We start from the raw sequence: 18,896 nt of genomic DNA on the forward strand, positions 1-18,896 counted from the left end.
CAGAGTGATCATGGGCCTCTTGGCTGCATCTCTGATCAGTCTTCTTTTAGAGGGATGGCCAGGTCTTGGTAGATTTGCAGTGGTCTGATACTCCTTCCATTTCAATATTATCGCTTGCACAGTGCTCCTTGGGATGTTTAAAGCTTGGGAAATCTTTTTGTATCCAAATCCGGCTTTAAACTTCTTCACAACAGTATCTCGGACCTGCCTGGTGTGTTCCTTGTTCTTCATGATGCTCTCTGCGCTTTTAACGGACCTCTGAGACTATCACAGTGCAGGTGCATTTATACGGAGACTTGATTACACACAGGTGGATTGTATTTATCATCATTAGTCATTTAGGTCAACATTGGATCATTCAGAGATCCTCACTGAACTTCTGGAGAGAGTTTGCTGCACTGAAAGTAAAGGGGCTGAATAATTTTGCACGCCCAATTTTTCAGTTTTTGATTTGTTAAAAAAGTTTGAAATATCCAATAAATGTCGTTCCACTTCATGATTGTGTCCCACTTGTTGTTGATTCTTCACAAAAAAATAGTTTTATATCTTTATGTTTGAAGCCTGAAATGTGACAAAAGGTCGCAAAGTTCAAGGGGGCCGAATACTTTCGCAAGGCACTGTACGGTCGCTGTGGGGATGACATCATCAATGCACTTGTTGATGAAGCCAGTGACTGTGGTGTACTCCTCAATGCCATCGGAAGAATCCTGGAACATATTCCAGTCTGTGCTAGCAAAACAGTCCTGTAGCTTAGCATCTGCGTCATCTGACCACTTCCTTACTGAGCGAGTCACTGATACTTCCTGTTATATCTACCTTAGCTTTGATTGGACTGATCATGTCAACATCATACTTTCAAAATCTTAGCTCGGCAAGCAGTCATCATCATGAATCACGTTGACAATCTGCTGGCAAATCCTTCTCAATCCTTGTCATATGAAGAGAAATCATAGATAAAACGTGTCGGTGCTCAGCGGACATTGGACGTAAACACTTCACAAGTCGTAAATTCTACTTTAAAATGTTTTTTTTTATTGATATACTTTTTTATTGAACCTTTATTTAACTAGGCAAGTCAGTTAATAACTAATTCTTATTTACAATGACGGCCTACCCCGGGCCAAACCCAGACGATGCTGGGCCAATTGTGCGCCGCCACATGGGACTCCCAATCACGGCCGGATGTGATACAACCTGGATCGAACCAGGTACTGCAGTGACGCCTCTTGTACAGAGATGCAGTATGTTAGACCACTGCGCCACTCGGGAGCCCAACGAATGGTTTGGTAGGAATCAGTGGCTAACGGCAAATGTCGCAAAGCAATCACTATTTTGCTTCCCCTGCCTGCTATTCAGTGGATAGGGTGTGTGGTCCAAGTCTGGGTTTAAGGATTTAAAACATTTGTCTGAAAGGGTCTCTTTTCCAAGCTTAAAAAGGATAAACATTCACACGGAACACCATGGGACAGTAAAGGTTGAATACATTGGCCATGCTGTCAATCCAGCATGACTTCTGCCGCTTTCAAAACAACTGGAAACTAAAAACTCAGAATTCAGTGAGTTCAGAAAAACTCTGGGAAAAAAACAAGGCTGACTGGGAAAATAATTTTGAACGGTCATCCAACTTGGAATTCCAAGTCGGGAACTCGGGCCTCTTTCTAGAGCTTCGACCGGAAGATCACTGACGTCATGATTCAACCGTATTTTTTTCCGAGTTTCCGGTTGTCTTGAAAGCACCATAAATCCAGAGAATGCCAGACTTTGATTACAAAATTTGCCCTCAAGAAAGACCGCCGCACCACCTTCCTGTTCAAGTGAGCACAGCACAAGGTGAGTCCAAAAATGTCTTGTATGCTGCTGCATAAATTATGTAATATGCCAGGGAGATATGTATCAAATCAAATCAAATTTATTTATATAGCCCTTCGTACATCAGCTGATATCTCAAAGTGCTGTACAGAAACCCAGCCTAAAACCCCAAACAGCAAGCAATGCAGGTGTAGAAGCACGGTGGCTAGGAAAAACTCCCTAGAAAGGCCAATACCTAGGAAGAAACCTAGAGAGGAACCAGGCTATGTGGGGTGGCCAGTCCTCTTCTGGCTGTGCCGGGTGGAGATTATAACAGAACATGGCCAAGATGTTCAAATGTTCATAAATGACCAGCATGGTCGAATAATAATAAGGCAGAACAGTTGAAACTGGAGCAACAGCACAGTCAGGTGGAAGTTGAAACTGGAGCAGCAGCATGGCCAGGTGGACTGGGGACAGCAAGGAGTCATCATGTCAGGTAGTCCTGGGGCATGGTCCTAGGGCTCAGGTCAGTTGAAACTGGAACAGCAGCATGGCCAGGTGGACTGGGGACAGCAAGGAGTCATCATGTCAGGTAGTCCTGGGGCATGGTCCTAGGGCTCAGGTCCTCCGAGAGAGAGAAAGAAAGAGAGAAGGAGAGAATTAGAGAACGCACACTTAGATTCACACAGGACACCGAATAGGACATATTAGCTATACTGTAGCTAATAAAGTAATATTAAGTGTACGTTGTGTAGTAAGCTGTTAGTAGCTCACCCTAATAATTTGGTCTATTTTCCCATCTTAATTTTGCTTACTGCTCTGACTTGGTGGTGCACATGTAGCCTATAGCCTGTTTTAGAGAAATGTCATCATCGAATATTGTAAGAGCTTTCATTATCTGCTTATATGCCCCCTTTATTTATCCTAGGGTTCTGACTTGGTGTACAGGGAGAATACTGTAAGAACAGTCCATGTTCTGAATTCTGTCGCTGTACATTTCAAAAGTGCTGAACAAATACTACGACATGGTCTTAGCTCGCTGTCTTAATCAAAATGATGGATTGCCTATTATCCGCTCGTCGTCCCCTTATGCCATAGTTTGTACATCTCAATTGTCAGTAGAAACAAAATTTGTTTAAGCAAGTCATCCATATCAGCAATGTTTTTTTAAAGGCAGTAAATGAGTCTGAATGAACTGTTTTGCTGCCAAACAAGGCTCTGCTGATAACCAGGTGTAGCAGTGATAAGGATTCATCCCATGGTGCTGAAAATAAATCTCTGCTGTTGGGACAGCTTTATGTAGTTCCTAACAGTTTGTGGTCCCCGTTATAGTGCAAGTAATGTATTGTTTAGTTTCGTATACTGGCTTTGCTGGTATGCATTAAACTTTTTTTCCAGAGTTTACCCAACCAATATGTACATGCTAAAATTGCTACTGGATCGACTACTCACACGAATCCTCTTAGGATCCCTCCCCCTTGACCCATCTTCTACTTTCTTCACTGCCTCAGCATATGACACCCTCTGCACTATAGCGTTAGACCCATGCCTCGGAGCGCCTCTGTCAAACATAACATCCCTAATATGGCACTACTTTAACTAAAATGAAAAACAAAAAGGCAATTAAAACTTGTAGAATTAATGAATATGATTTGTTTGTTTAGGATTCCTGACAATGTACATTTTTGTATGTATGCTTGTTTGCATGTGACTATTCCTCTTGTTTGTTGATATTTGTTAATAAAAAAAATAACAAAAAATAAACATAACATCCCTACCTGTTTGCCCCTCCCACCTATCTGTTTCACGTCTCAGGTAGGCCTAGCCCGCGAAAGTCAGCATGGACAGAATACAATAATGGACTATTATTTGCCATATTCTAATAATTATCATGTGCCAACGGCCAGTGCCATGTTGAATCTTGTACTCCTGTAGATCTGAAAGAATTGGATAGTTAAACTTGCCAGCCAACCAGAAAAGCAAGACGAAGCAATTCAGGCATTTTTTAAAGTCATTACAAACAAAAATGTATTTTTCAAGCAGTATGTATTTATAATTCAATGTTGAGTGAAGCCTTATAGTTATGTGATGACATCAATTATTTGGCAATCATCATTTATTCGAAAACACAGTTTCCATCATAATTTGTCGCAATTAAGAAAGTTCGACCAAATAAACATGCACTCCTGTCGAACGAATAAAAATGTTGTCGATCTTAACAACATATCTCCTTTCTGTCGTTTCATTACACATCTCAATGTTTGTTTTTTTGTTTTTGTCGAATAAACGTGGGTCAATGGAAACCTGCCTATTATTGCACTGTTCAATCAATTACTGTCCTTTCAGCAACATATGCTACGGCCTAGCCTAACATCAGCAAATTTGCAAGCATTTTATCGTTAACATTGTTATTTCGCCGTAAATAACCATCGAGGTTTGATTTAAATGTGTGCTTCTCCTTTAAGCATGAAGATGGGAGTGTACTACTCAATTTGACCTCGACGAAGAGGACTGTTCGACTTCAAACTAGTTCACCTGTCAGCGGCGTCTGACATTATATTCCTAGTTACACTGCAACTTTTTATTTTTATTTTTAAATCTCATACCTTTTATCGACTGTTGAACGCGGAAAGGCACTATAGAAACCCACGTCGTAAACAGAATTATGGAACCTTTAGCGAAACGGTATCTATTGTCATGGCTGTTTGTGGCTTCAAGTCTTCAGGTGACGAGTTTGCATTTTGCGGATGCGACTTACATATGTACAGCCTACCTGAATGTGTCGTTTATTGATTCTGTAAACAACGAAACCGTATGGCGACAAGAGGAAAGCGGACTATATGGACAACAATCTCCTAAAGTCACAGTGATGGGCGACGTGTATTTACCTGATCCGATTTACAGTTGCGAAAGTAATACTTTTTATGATGTACCCAGTGGGTCAAAGGGCTGGATCGCCTTAATTCAACGCGGCCAACTATGTTCTTTTTCAGAGAAGATCAATGTTGCGGCCAGTAAAGGAGCTATTGCTGCTGTAATTTTTAATGATCTTGGTACTGACAATCGAGTCATCCAAATGTCGCACCCAGGTATGTAGCCTACATCAACATTGGCAACTCGGCTATATATTAGCCCATAGATGTTATTAACTACCTTGAGCGTCTTCACGAAGGTTCCTTTATCCCGAGGAGTTTTGTTATTAAGAGCCCCGACACTCGTTCTGGAAGTTAAAATGCATCGCTTGCGGTACGGTTTTGGAAACATGGACTATCTTTCATATAAGCGATAAATAATTATACAAACAAAAAGGTTAAATGACTAATCACATTTTTATAGGGTTAATGTTCCACCCTGTCATATCTCAGTTTACAGCGCTTGTTTACGGAAAACAGGCGGAAAACAGAGCTCACCTGTGCTAATTACCTAGCATGATCGAACACCTGTGTGTAAGGGTAACTGGGGAGGAAGGGTAGTTCGTCAGCTTTGTGTATGGATCTGTGCAAACATGTTACAGTGTACCTTTTTAACTTATTATTTCTCGCTGATATCTTGTGACATCACAAGCGATTGTTATTAACGTTTCTAAACGACAGAGCGTCGGAATTGTAGTTAGCTTGGTCCCACTGGTAATCGGTGTTTAACTGACAACTCTTAAATATGCACTATGCAAAAATCGCTCCGCAATATACTGGTTGCTAAAATTATAATTGTCACAAACGGATTTACAAAAAATGCGAGTTTAGTGTAGTGAATCATTGTACCATCTAAACCGCTGTGAAATATATGTTTTTATATCCAAAAATATTGTAATTTCAGCTGTTTAAAGCTGGTGTACAAAACCGAAAGTACAAGACGAAAAAACGAAACTTTATAGAACATATCTACAGCTTCTTTTAACTTGCTTGCAATTAGAAAGAAACGTTATATAACTCACTCTATGTGAATGTGATCCAGTCACCCAAAAAGTTAAATATTGCAGAATGCTTTGTTAATGCCTTGGGTTCTGGAGAACAACTCTACATGTGTTCCACTTCATTCACTCAAAACTTTTTTTTTTTTTTTAAATGAAACGATCTCATAGCCTAATGGTAAAGACACGTTGGTTGATTTTAGATTTGAACTGAAACCGCAATTAACCTTGTAATATTTAGTCCCTATGAACTGTACAGTGACTCTGCTAATTTAGGGAATAAGGACAACATTTATTAAATGTTGTTTCTGTTTGGATGAGTGACATGGTTGTCAGAAACGAGGGGCCTCTGTTCTAGTGTGATAAGGTTTGAAGTCAACTGTGTGTAAACATCTAAATAGTACTGTACTCAGAATTATAATTAAATTCTAGTGAAGTACTTGTTAACCTAAAAAAAGTAAGAAATATTCCAAGTTGACATTGTTGGCTAAAACAATTGAGTCTTGTTCAACGTCGCTCATCTGTGCTTGACTGGTGTAAGCTTTATGCACGAGTTGTCATTTCCAATTTAGATCATTTTCATTGTGTTGAATCCAACTAGAAATTAACATTAAGTCCTAACACTTGCTGAGACGGGCTGGATGACAACCTGTGTAATGGATCATTCTATTGTTTAAAACTCTGAAGATGTGTGCTTTCACAGAGAACAATACACATTGACACTAATATTCCATAACAAGTGGAGTTTGTCTACACATGAGGATCCGGACAAGAAAATCATCACGAAATCGTCTGGAAAACCCTAACCGTGTGACCTACTAACTCATAAGTACCACCATCTAAAGATAGGAGACTCACGAACACTGCTCTACGACATCCGCAAGCTTTAGGAAGTCGTCTGAACTCTGTCACGGATGTCCTCATTTCTCACAAAACTGACCCTCTAGACCAAACCGTTGGAGCTACAAACTCATGTCACCAATATCAAAAGGGAAGACTCACAAACACGAAGGTGTCTGTTCTGCTCTATGATGCACATGAAAGTAACCCAGTACCGGGCTGTAAAAATTGCAGGAAGTTCATTTGGGGTAAAATGTGCCACAAATAACATGACCAAACATGGTTCTAAAATATGTATTTCTTTCCCTCTGAGTTTTCTTATCTCATGGATATAGAACAGACACTTCAAAACCTTATCCTAATTTTACATATTTTTTATTTAACCTTTAACTTATGATTCATTTACAAAAAAAAATACGTAAAGGCCAAATTAAATGTTTCATCGAATACATTTTATATACACTGCTCAAAAAAATAAAGGGAACACTTAAACAACACAATGTAACTCCAAGTCAATCACACTTCTGTGAAATCAAACGATCCACTTAGGAAGCAACACTGATTGTCAAATTTCACATGCTGTTGTGCAAATGGGATAGACAACAGGTGGAAATTATAGGCAATTAGCAAGATACCCCCAATAAAGTAGTGGTTCTGCAGGTGGTAACCACAGACCACTTCTCAGTTCCTATGCTTCCTGGCTGATGTTTTGGTCACTTTTGAATGCTGGCGGTGCTATCACTCTAGTGGTGGCATGAGACGGAGTCTACAACCCACACAAGTGGCACAGGTAGTGCAGCTCATCCAGGATGGCACATCAATGCGAGCTGTGGCAAGAAGGTTTGCTGTGTCTGTCAGCGTAGTGTCCAGAGCATGGAGGCGCTACCAGGAAACAGGCCAGTACATCAGAAGACGTGGAGGAGGCCGTAGGAGGGCAACAACCCAGCAGCAGGACCGCTACCTCCGCCTTTGTGCAAGGAGGAGCAGGAGGAGCACTGCCAGAGCCCTGCAAAATGACCTCCAGCAGGCCACAAATGTGCATGTGTCTGCTCAAACGGCCAGAAACAGACTCCATGAGGGCCCAGCGTCCACAGTTGGGGGTTGTGCTTACAGCCCAACACCGTGCAGGACGTTTGGCATTTGCCAGAGAACACCAAGATTGTCAAATTTGCCACTGGCGCCCTGTGCTCTTCACAGATGAAAGCAGGTTCACACTGAGCACGTGACAGTCTGGAGACGCCGTGGAGAACGTTCTGCTGCCTGCAACATCCTCCAGCATGACCGGTTTGGTGGTGGGTCAGTCATGGTGAGGGGTGGCATTTCTTTGGGGGGGCCGCACAGCCCTCCATGTGCTCTCCAGAGGTAGCCTGACTGCCATTAGGTACCGAGATGAGATCCTCAGACCCCTTGTGAGACCATATGCTGGTGCGGTTGGCCCTGGGTTCCTCCTAATGCAAGACAATGCTAGACCTCATGTGGCTGGAGTGTGTCAGCAGTTCCTGCAAGAGGAAGGCATTGATGTTATGGACTGGCCCGCCCATTCCCCAGACCTGAATCCAGTTGAGCACATCTGGGACATCATGTCTCGCTCCATCCACCAATGCCACGTTGCACCACAGAGTTGGCGGATGCTTTAGTCCAGGTCTGGGAGGAGATCCCTCAGGAGACCATCCGCCACCTCATCAGGAGCATGCCCAGGCGTTGTAAGGAGGTCATACAGGCACGTGGAGGCCACACACACTACTGAGCCTAATTTTGACTTGTTTTAAGGACATTACATCAAAGTTGGATCAGCCTGTAGTGTGGTTTTCCACTTTAATTTTGAGTGTCACTCCAAATCCAGACCTCCATGGGTTGATAAATTTGATTTCCATTGATAATTTGTGTGATTGTGTTGTCAGCACATTCAACTATGTAAAGAAAAAAGTATTTAATAAGAATATTTCATTCATTCAGATCTAGGATGTGTTATTTTAGTGTTCCCTTTATTTTTTTGAGCAGTGTATATACCCACACACAGTTGAAGTCGGAAGTTTATATACACTTAAGTTGGAGTCATTTAAAACTCGTTTTTCAACCACGCCAAAACGATAGTTTGTTAACAATAAGTTTGTGGAAAGTCGGTTAGGACATCTACTTTGTGCCTGACAAGTAATTTTTCCAACAATTGTTTACAGACAGATTATTTCACTTATAATTCACTATCACTATTCCAGTGGGTCAGAAGTTTACATACACGAAGTTGACTGTGCGTAAACAGCTTGGGAAATTCCAGAAAATTATGTCAGGGCTTTAGAAGTTTCTAAAGCACCTTCAGTGCCTCTTTGCTTGAATCATGGGAAAATCAAAAGAAATCAGCCAAGACCTCAGAAAAATTGTAGACCTCCACAAGTCTGGTTCATCCTTGGGAGCAATTTCCAAATGCCTGAAGTTACCACGTTCATCTATACAAACAATAGTACGCAAATATAAACACCACGGCACCACGCAGCCATCATATCGCTCAGGAAGGAGACGTGTTCTGTCTCCTAGAGATGAATGTACTTTGGTGCGAAAACTGTGTTATCAATCCCAGAACAACAGCAAAGGACCCTGTGAAGATGCTGGAGGAAAATATCCACAGTAAAATTAGTTCTATATCGACATAACCTGAAAGGCCACTCAGCAAGGTAGAAGCCACTGCTCCAAAACCACCATAAAAAAGCCAGACTACAGTTTGCAACTGCACATGGGGACAAAGCTTGTACTTTTTGGAGAAATGTCCTCTGGTCTGATGAAACAAATATAGAACTGTTTGGCCATAATGACCATTGTTATGTTTGGAGGAAAAGGGGGAGGCTTGCAAGCCGAAGAACACCATCCCAACCGTGAAGCACGGGGGTGGCAGCATCATGTTGTGGGGGTACTTTGCTGCAGGAGGGACTGGTGTACTTCACAAAATAGATGGCATCATGAGCATACTTCCAAAGTTGTGGCAAAATGGCTTAAGGACAACAAAATCAAGGTATTGGAGTGGCCATCACAAAGCCCTGACCTCAATCCTATAGAACATTTGTGGGCAGAACTGAAAAAGCGTGTGTGAGCAAGGAGGCCTACAAACCCGACTCAGTTACACCAGCTCTGTCAGGAGGAATGGGCCAAAATTCACCCAACTTATTGTGGAAGCTTGTGGAAGGCTACCCAAAACGTTTCACCCAAGTTAAACAATTTAAAGGCAATGCTACCAAATACTTAGTGTATGTTGTCATTGGCTCAATGACTGGAAGTCAATGGGAACAGCTAGCATGTCATTGCGCTAGAAGCAATGGACCCCCCACCATTGCCACCACTGCTGGAGGAAAAAATACTATGGGAAACACGGATACTTTGCAATAGATATGTTTTGACATTAAAGTACACCATATTCATACATTGCTCGTTAAATATTTTTGATAGACACATTAGGCCTATAGTGAAATTCAGTTGAGGGCACTTGGGGGCATATTTAAGGCCCAGCCTGTATATGTGTCAGAGGATAGTGTGATGTTTCCTCATACTTTGTTTTCCCCCTGGTTACAGGAACAGAAGGTATGGTTGCGATCATGATTGGTCACCGACGGGGCATGGAGATTGTTGAGCTAATCAGGCAAGGGATTCCGGTCTCGATGACTATTGAAGTGGGTAAGCAGCATGGTCCCTGGATGAGCCACTACTCGGTCTTCTTTGTCTCCATCTCCTTCTTCGTGGTAACAGCAGCCACTGTGGGCTACTTCATCTTCTACTCAGCTCGCCGCCTCAACAGCGTTCGTCTACAAAACCGCAAACAGGTCAGTCTCCAGTCTCTCGAACAATGATGACAATTATTTACCCTGAATTATATATGCAGGGCTCCCTTATGAAAGAGACCCTGGTCTCAATGGTTACTCTCTTGTTTTAAATAAAGGTCAAATCAAACAATTCAGTGGTTTGTGATGAAACAGAATACTACAGCACTATCACCTTTTGATCTGTAGAACAATATGACTGGGGAAATTCCACTGGAAACTTTGTTGTTTTCCTTTCATGCAGTCAAACATACCTTCTCTTATGTGTGTGTTTCAACGAACTGGAAACATTATGGAACACTTAGTGGGGCTACACAGTTTGGGGTGTGTCAGCATTCCTCAGCAATACAGAGGGAGTCAGGCGAAACTAAAATAAAGAGAACATTTCCTGTTGAGTCATAGTCTGACTGCTCATCTATGTAGAGGTGATATATATATATATATATATATATTACTGTTAATAACTTGATTGTTGCATGACACAGATCCAGCCAACCATAGAACCCCTGGACAGCAATGTATCTTATTATAATATTTGTTGTTTTCCTGTTTTCTGCCTTTGGGATCTTGTGCTTTAGCTTCTTTCTGAAATCTGTGTTTGGATAGAGCGGCAGTGAGTTTCCCTTCTAAAAGGCATGGTAGGAGTCCTGACTTGTACTAGTTTTCTTTCAGATGGTGACAAGATCCCACCTTGTGTTTTGTCTTTTACAGTTCTTTGCCCTTACAGCTTTGCACACGTTCTTTGTCTGCAGGTGTCTGTCCCAAGCAGCTTGTTTAATTGTCTCTTTATATTCTTTAACACAAGAACCCTGCAGGAAAAAGGAAAAGTTTCTTTGTCAAAGGTTTTGTCAGATTGTATTCACTGAGTGTAACTGAACTGTCAGGCTTATATGGTGGAGAAAAGTTTACTATGGGAAGAATGCTCAGTTCCACTCAATGTTAGCGTTTCCAAAAAACCTTTGAACCTGCTGCTGCGCAACAAGTATTTCCACTTCATCTGATTGGATCTGGGCTGTTATGCAAGGTAAAACCACTCACGTGAACAGGCCCATGATTTTCAAAGTTACAGTACTTTTCTCAGCACTGTTTACTCCTGCATATAGGGGGTAACCTTGACTTTGAAGACTGACTGGTCTCAAGTGCTTGCTTGCAGGCTCTGTTTACTTATTAGCAGTATACCATGTATTGTCCTTGCTTCATGATCACTCCCAGAAGCAGTGAAGCTGTGTGTTGTCTGAAGCACCCGGTGGTCTAAGGGGTGTCTGTTCACGTGGCTGATAATCCAATGCTTTCTGCAGGGAGGCTGGGTAGACAGACTGATACAGAGAAGTGTATTTTTGAGTGGGTAGCTGAGCAGTTAGCGCAGAGCTGACTTCGCCCACTGAGCTAGGACCTTATGCTCAGAGGGCACAGGGCACCATTGTTCAGGCCGTAATCATATGCAAAACTCCAGCTTCGTGCTTGCCCTGTGAACTAGAATGACCGCAACTTGCCTCCCTCAAATCTACATATCGGTCAAGTGAACATGCAACAGTATTCACTTTAATATCTGCCCCTTTAAGGATTATGAAGAATGTTGTCAAGCATCAAAACCATCTGTGCCATGTTAGTCTTTGATATCCAAAACCAAACTCTTTTCTATGCTGAACAAAAACACTTCCTGTTGCGAATATGTTGGCCCAGTGTTTCATCAGCTGAAATAAAAGATCTCAGAAATGTTCCATACTCACAAAAAGCTTTATTACTCTCATTTTGTGCACAAATTTGTTTACATCCCTGTTAGTGAGCATTTCTTATTTGCCAAGATAATCCATCCACCTGACAGGTGTGGCATATCAATAAGCTGATTAAACAGCATGATCATTACACAGGTACACCTTGTGCTAGGAACAATAAAAGTATTGTCACACAACACAATGCCAAAGATGTCTCAAGTTTTGAGAGAGTGTGCAATTGGCATGCTGACTGCAGGAATGTTCACCGGAGCTGTTGCCAGAGAATTGAATGTTAATTTCTCTGCCATAAACTGCCACCGACAACGTTTTAGAGAATTTAGCAGTATGTCCAACTGGCCTCACAACTGCAGACAACGTGTAACCACACCAGCCCAGGACCTCCACATCCGGCTTCTACACCTGGGGGATCGTCTGAGACCAGCCACCCGGACAGCTGATAAAACTGGGTTTGCACAACTGAAGAAGTTTTGCCGTAACTGTCTCAGGGAAGCTCATCTGCGTGCTTGTCATCCTCACCAGGGTCTTGACCTGACTGCAGTTTGGTGTCATAACTAACTGTGCAAATGGTCACCTCCAGCATGCCAGTTACCATCGAAGAAGTGTGCTCTTCATGGATGGTTTTAACTGTGCCGGGCAGATGGCAGACAGCGTTTTATGGTGTTGTGTGGGTGAGCGGTTTGCTGAGGTCAACGTTGTAAACAGAGTGCCCTGTGGTGGTGGGTTATGGTATGGGCAGGCATAAGCTGTATCACCCATTGAGCAGGTTTGGGATGCTCTGGATCGACATGTACTACATCGTGTTCCAGTTCCCGCAAATATCCAGCAACTTATTACAGCCATTAAAGAGGAGTGGGACAACATTCCACAGGCCACAATAAACAGCCTGATCAACTCTCTGCGAATGAGATGTCGTACTGCATGAGGCAAATGTTGCTCACACCAGAAACTGACTGATTTTCGGGTCCATGTCCCTACTTTTTTTGTTTGTTTTGTATCTGTAACCAACAGATGCATATCTGTAGTCCCAGTTGTGAAATCTATAGATTATGGGCCTAATGAATTGACTGATTTACTTATGAACTGTAACTCAGTATATTTTTGTTCAGTGTATATCACAGAAAACATCTACATAATGACATTTTCCAGAGAATCCTCAAAGCCAATATTGACCCTGACTCATCCTCTGTCTCCTAAATCCCCTTACATAACGTTGATTCTTCCTGTGTACAATTGTGCACATTTTGTCTTGTTGCCATGGGGAGGCTGCATGAGCACAGAGCGAGTAGTCCATAATTGTTTGTACAATATGTCCAAAGCATGATTTTATTGTATTTCCCAAATTATAGTTTTAGAATTGAATCTGTCAGACTGTCCCTCCAGGATTATTTATGCCTAATACGAAAAGTCCCTGATCTACGTAAATCTGCTGTTTTGCCATCCTATATGCAAGCTGATGTAACGTTTCCAATACATGATCTCAGAGGAACGGCTTAATGACACAGGCAGGGGCTCCTCTAATGAACGCTCTGCTTCTCCCAGATCACCCATGTTCTCTAACATGACCTCGTCGCATACAGTTCTCCTGCTCCTTGTTATTTCAGTTGTTTCTGGTCACAGTATAGGAAATAAAAAAATGTTTCTTTGTTTTCTTTGTTGTTGCATTCTAGTTATTACATAGTGATGTTTCTCAGTTGTCCACCCACGTAGTGGGTTGCTGAATGTGTTTTGATTTAAATTAGTTGTCAGAGGAAGCAGATGAATAATGTAATTTAAACAGTAGCCTGCTCATGTTCTAATACTGAACACGTTCTTCTCATCAACAGAAACGTCTCAAGGCAGAGGCCAAGAAAGCCATTGGTCAGCTGCAAGTCCGGACTGTGAAACGGGGAGATGAGGTGAAACGGGGAGATGTTTAAGTATAATACGGATGTGTTGATGTTTATTATGCATCACTTTGAGGATAATTTTGAAAAATATGGTCGTTTCAAACTGGTAACATATGGCATATGCAATTTTTACTGATGTGTGTTGTATGGTTCTTGTTCTGAGGACATGCAGAGTATTGTAAGCTTCTGTTTTAACCCATTACTCAGACTACTGCACATTTTAAACAATTTTACTTTGTTGGTCTACATATGGGGAAGTGACTGTCTGTTTGTTCCCCCCCAAACCAAACCATGGTGATCAGTATCAAATGCAATGTTCAGTTCTTGAAAAATTCAATGGTTGCCTCAGACCACAGGCTCTTATGAAGACTACATACATGTATGCTTAGTGTCACTACTAGGGCTGTTGGGGTGACGTATTACCGTCAAACCGGCAGTCATGACCGCAGTAAATTACAACGTGATCATTGAGTCACGGTAATCTCCTTTTATGCACTCAGGACATACGTTGGTAGTACCCTAATGACCATCAGGTCCTAATGGCCTGGTACTCAGGGCTCTATTGTCCCTCTAACCACTCTGACATCAATGCAAAAATTGAACGAAAGTCACATCAAACACTTCGTATCGTCAACTCACCTCACTGCGATGATCAGTTTGAAACGGAGTGTAAAACGTGGTCATTGTGGATGTTTTAAAGCCTAACACAACAAAATGGACAACGCTTTCTAAGGTGGTGATTCATTCAGAACACCCATATGCATATTGGAGCTTATGCATAGGCTTATGAGCCAAAGTTGTGCTGTTATACAATACATAGCCCATTACAAATGGCAGGAAAAACACAAAACTGATTTAAGATGTCTTTGGCACATTGTTTAATTTTGGGAGTATAGGCTAGACCAAATGTTAGTAATTGCCTATGAGTATGGACTGGTTACCTTGTGTTAGTCTCCAAACTTTCTATCCATGAGTCTGGGAGAGAAGTTAAAGCCCTAGGCGAGGCTGTTGGTTCATTGATTGTGCAAGGCGGCTTACAATTCTAGTGAATTTGTATATGATTTTGAATAGCCCAGTAATAGCTCCTCGAATAGTGTTTAACGTGTGGAGGGAAATAAGTGTTCTTGTATTTAGCACATCTATGCTATAAAACCAAGAATAGTTTGATGGCTGAAAATATTATCACTTGATGAGAACAGCTGTGCATCCTGAGGTAAGGAACGGAGCTAAAGCTTTTTTTTCTGACTTTCTCAAATCATCAATAGCCTATAGTCGCATCATTCAGCCCATATATGTTTTGATATAAGGTTTGTATGATTCACAACTAAAGTTGCCAAGTAACTCTAAATATAGTATATAGGACCTGTTTCAAATGAATACTTTTATGCTCAACATAGCCACTTCATATGCTCACTTGCTCCGGAATATCCTTTCTATTTAATTCAGCTAAATTCAATTATATACTTCTTACTATAAAATAATGGCAAGGGACTTACAAGCATATCTTGTCAGCTAAATGAACAAGCCTACAGCATGGAGCATAGACAGATACCAACATGCAGTAGATCAACTTATATTCTGTTCTTCTAAAATATATTTTCATATCTTAATGTTTCTTTAGACCCGGCTAAAATAAATAATGGATTTGTTGTGAAGGTGTATATTAAATTGATTTATTAGACGTTTTAAATGTAGATGTTCCATCAGTGGCTTGAATGCAGCTTGTATGCGTGAAAGGCCTGGAGATGCATAACTTGTTTATGTTTAATTAATGGTCATTTACCGTGAGACCTGCAGTCTTTTGCATGACAACCAGCTGACAAAATGTCATGACCGCCCTAGTCACTACAATATATTTTTGAACATGTTTTTCAGGAGACTGGGCCTGATGCTGACACCTGTGCAGTGTGTATTGATGCTTACAAGTCTGGCGACGTGCTGACCATACTCACCTGCAAGTAAGTGCCTAACTGCAGTGGCTTGATGCTAGTTTAATATTGTCACATGGAGTACAGTAGGCCTACCCCTGTCTGCTATTACAATTCCCTTAATTTTGTGATGTCATCATGATTCTTGTTTGTTTTTTGTTTCCAGTCATTTCTTCCACAAGACCTGCATTGAGCCCTGGCTATTGGAGCACAGGACATGCCCCATGTGTAAATGTGACATCCTTAAGGCCTTGGGAGTAGAGGTAGGCAACTCTATCTTGCATCATGTCCTCTGCATTACCCTGTACTTTGAAATAACCTTTGCCTGTCATTCACTGAAGTTCTTGATTAAACAATATTTACACTGCTAGTGCCATTGTCTAAGGAGAATATGAAACTTGTCAGTGATGCTAGTCAGTCCACCTGTATCCCCCTGAGTAGCAGCCGGAGGAGGAGCATCCCAGTCATCAAGTAACCATGCCTCCAGACATGAGGTCCTACCCTAGCATCCCCGTCCCAGATGACACCCGCAGTGAGACAGCCTCCTCAGGCTATGCCTCCTCAGGCTATGCCTCCGTACAGGGCACAGAGAAGCACAGCAGCTCAGCAGACGAGACCAACACATTTGAGAGTAAGACACAGCATTCACATTCGGAGGCAAATTATTTTGATGAAGTCTTATAACATCACATAAATAGCTTTGAGAGCTTTTTCTATAGACATAAGGGGGACTACTGTAGTTCAGTTGGCAGTGGTACTACTTTGTGCATGGTCTTTAGAAGATGCAGGCTTTTATATTACTGTGATAAAGCCGCAACCCTGCTCAAGACATATTGTATGAATTTTTCTCCCATGGTTTTTAAATGCTAGTGGTTAGATATTCCCGTTAATGAATTTCAGATACTTTTTTTTGTCTAGTTCGTTTGATTGCTGCAAGTAGATATCAATGAGTCCACTACAAAGTCTATTCCTGATCAAACAACCACTATTGTTACTGTCTGGTGCTGAAGTGCCTCTCAGTTTCCCTCCTCTTTAGCTTGCTTATCCATTGACCTCTGTATCAGCCATTGTGCCAAAATAAATATTGACCAGCAGGTTGGTTCTTGTACGGTTTGCTAGCAGCACTTATGAGGCTTGACTGACTGTAATCATGTTTGTGTTGCAGCGTTGGGGCACTATCCTGACCCTGGGTCAGTCCAGGTGGCCATCCAGCCCCATTATGACAACCTGGCCTTCGAGGGCGACTCACAAAACCAACTGGAACCCCGGACATGAACAGCATGCTCACTCCAAGCACTGGAGCATGGCTAATGGGACTTGCACCACAATCAATTACATTCAAAGATGTTTCCTGTGGTCATGAAGCAAGTGAAACCAGGAATGTGGGCCTGAGATTATTCATGGGAAAAGAGGCCTCAACCTACCTATGCATATCAGTTTAACATGAAATTGATGAGGCAAGTCTTTGATGCACTTACCACTAAGTTAGGAAATTGTAATGTTCACTCTTGTTCAAGTCCAGTTTAATTCCGATTGAATTTAATTGTACGTTTTAATGATTTATTTGATTACGTTTGAGGTTTAATTCCTTCAGTCAATGGATCAGTTAGTTACATATTTTTACATGTTTTTTTATAGCTAATTTCACACCCACAGTTTACTGGGATTAGACTACTCTCCATGTGTCTGTTTTTAATGGGGTATTATAGGTGACAGTTCTCATGACAATGAAAGTTTGAGGTGATATGCAAATTCAGTTTCAAAGACCCTTACATTTAGAAACATACAATAATGCAGTAGTTAGTGTAAGGCATCTTCTGATAAGATTTACAGCTTTGAAAATTACTTTGACAGCAAGCACATTGCTATACAAAGCTCAGTTTTACCTATTGTATGTGTCTAAGCATAGGATGTTAGTGTCTCTACATACCTTGGTTTGCCTTGTCAAGCAGAGGAGCGCATAAGATTATGTGAGGAACATTCCAGTTTCAAAATATAGATTTGTCTCATTGTTGCTAATTGAATGTACATGTGAATTTGGTTTGCCACTTGTTTGAGGTAAATTCCAAAATGAGGGACTGCTTCCTCCTTCTGTATGCTTGTGACATTACAATTACTTAGGTGCCCTGGTACACACCCCTGCCCAGCGCTTCCTGATCTGTAGCTACATGTCTTCTTTTTTTTTTGTCTTATGAGTTTGATGCATGTTAGGAGTAGTATTTTAACTTGGAAATACGGAGTCTTGGTATGGGAGTAAGAGCATCTATTTAAACCACCTGGCTTCATGCAAATATTTGTACATGTTTCAGTAACTACCTGTGCTTTTTGGGTGTGTACCTTAATGATTCACCAGTGAAAGATATATTCCATGCCATCCTACTTTAATAGAAAAATGCAATGAGTTCACTGTCTTCAACTAGATTGTGCATGCACTTCACATTAATTTGTTCATTTAATGTCAATACATGTCTCAGGTTTTAAACACAAAATTGGTCTTAGCCTTGTTCAGCCTTTCCAGAGTAAATGTCTTAAGTATTTTTGCTTAAATAAGGGACAAAGGTTAATTTTATTTTACTCGGTTATGTGGGAAATGTACTAAACTGGTATATATTAATAAAATACTTATTGTAAATACATTTGTTTGATCAAAATATTGCTTAGTGCTAATTTGTTCATTTTGTTTGTAAAGGGGATTCAAAATGTTGTGATCTTCATTCACTAGTGATGCAATTAATTGTTAGAAAAGGCCATGCTCACCTCAGTTTGAGACCTCTGGAATTCTGTGGAAAAAAAGTGAATTGGGAAAATGGGCAGGGAAGGGTAATGGCATTTTAGTGGTATTTGCCCTGTAGGCTGTTATTAAATTTTTCTAATTTTAATGCAAAAATGAGGGACATTATTAGTATTCATAGTGTCAGTCAATTATATCAGCTGCACTTCACCTTAGACTACATACTTGTCGGTGTTGTGTTTGAGACCACCTAAAGCGAGATGGATTCAAA

The 18,896-nt window shown here is 41.2% G+C and overlaps 1 protein-coding gene across 2 annotated transcripts in view; it reads left to right on the forward strand.

The window, feature by feature from the left end:
* The window catches only part of LOC109892580 (E3 ubiquitin-protein ligase RNF128), a 38,748-nt gene extending 20,218 nt beyond the window's left edge, over window positions 1–18,530 (forward strand). The window contains exons 1-7 of one of the 2 annotated variants that reach the window (XM_020485220.2): window positions 4,128–4,880; window positions 10,100–10,347; window positions 13,904–13,975; window positions 15,842–15,924; window positions 16,061–16,157; window positions 16,336–16,525; window positions 17,060–18,530. In XM_020485220.2, the coding sequence (XP_020340809.1) occupies window positions 4,457–4,880; window positions 10,100–10,347; window positions 13,904–13,975; window positions 15,842–15,924; window positions 16,061–16,157; window positions 16,336–16,525; window positions 17,060–17,169 (1,224 nt within the window). In that variant the 5' untranslated portion in view covers window positions 4,128–4,456 and the 3' untranslated portion in view covers window positions 17,170–18,530. Of the gene's footprint in view, window positions 1–4,127; window positions 4,881–10,099; window positions 10,348–13,903; window positions 13,976–15,841; window positions 15,925–16,060; window positions 16,158–16,335; window positions 16,526–17,059 lie in introns of those variants that run through there. The other variant, XM_020485221.2, reaches the window with a different exon arrangement.
* Window positions 18,531–18,896: the final 366 nt, after the last annotated feature.

The sequence above is a fragment of the Oncorhynchus kisutch genome, linkage group LG6, assembly GCF_002021735.2.
Source record: "Oncorhynchus kisutch isolate 150728-3 linkage group LG6, Okis_V2, whole genome shotgun sequence".
NCBI classification, from domain to species: Eukaryota; Metazoa; Chordata; class Actinopteri; order Salmoniformes; family Salmonidae; genus Oncorhynchus; species Oncorhynchus kisutch.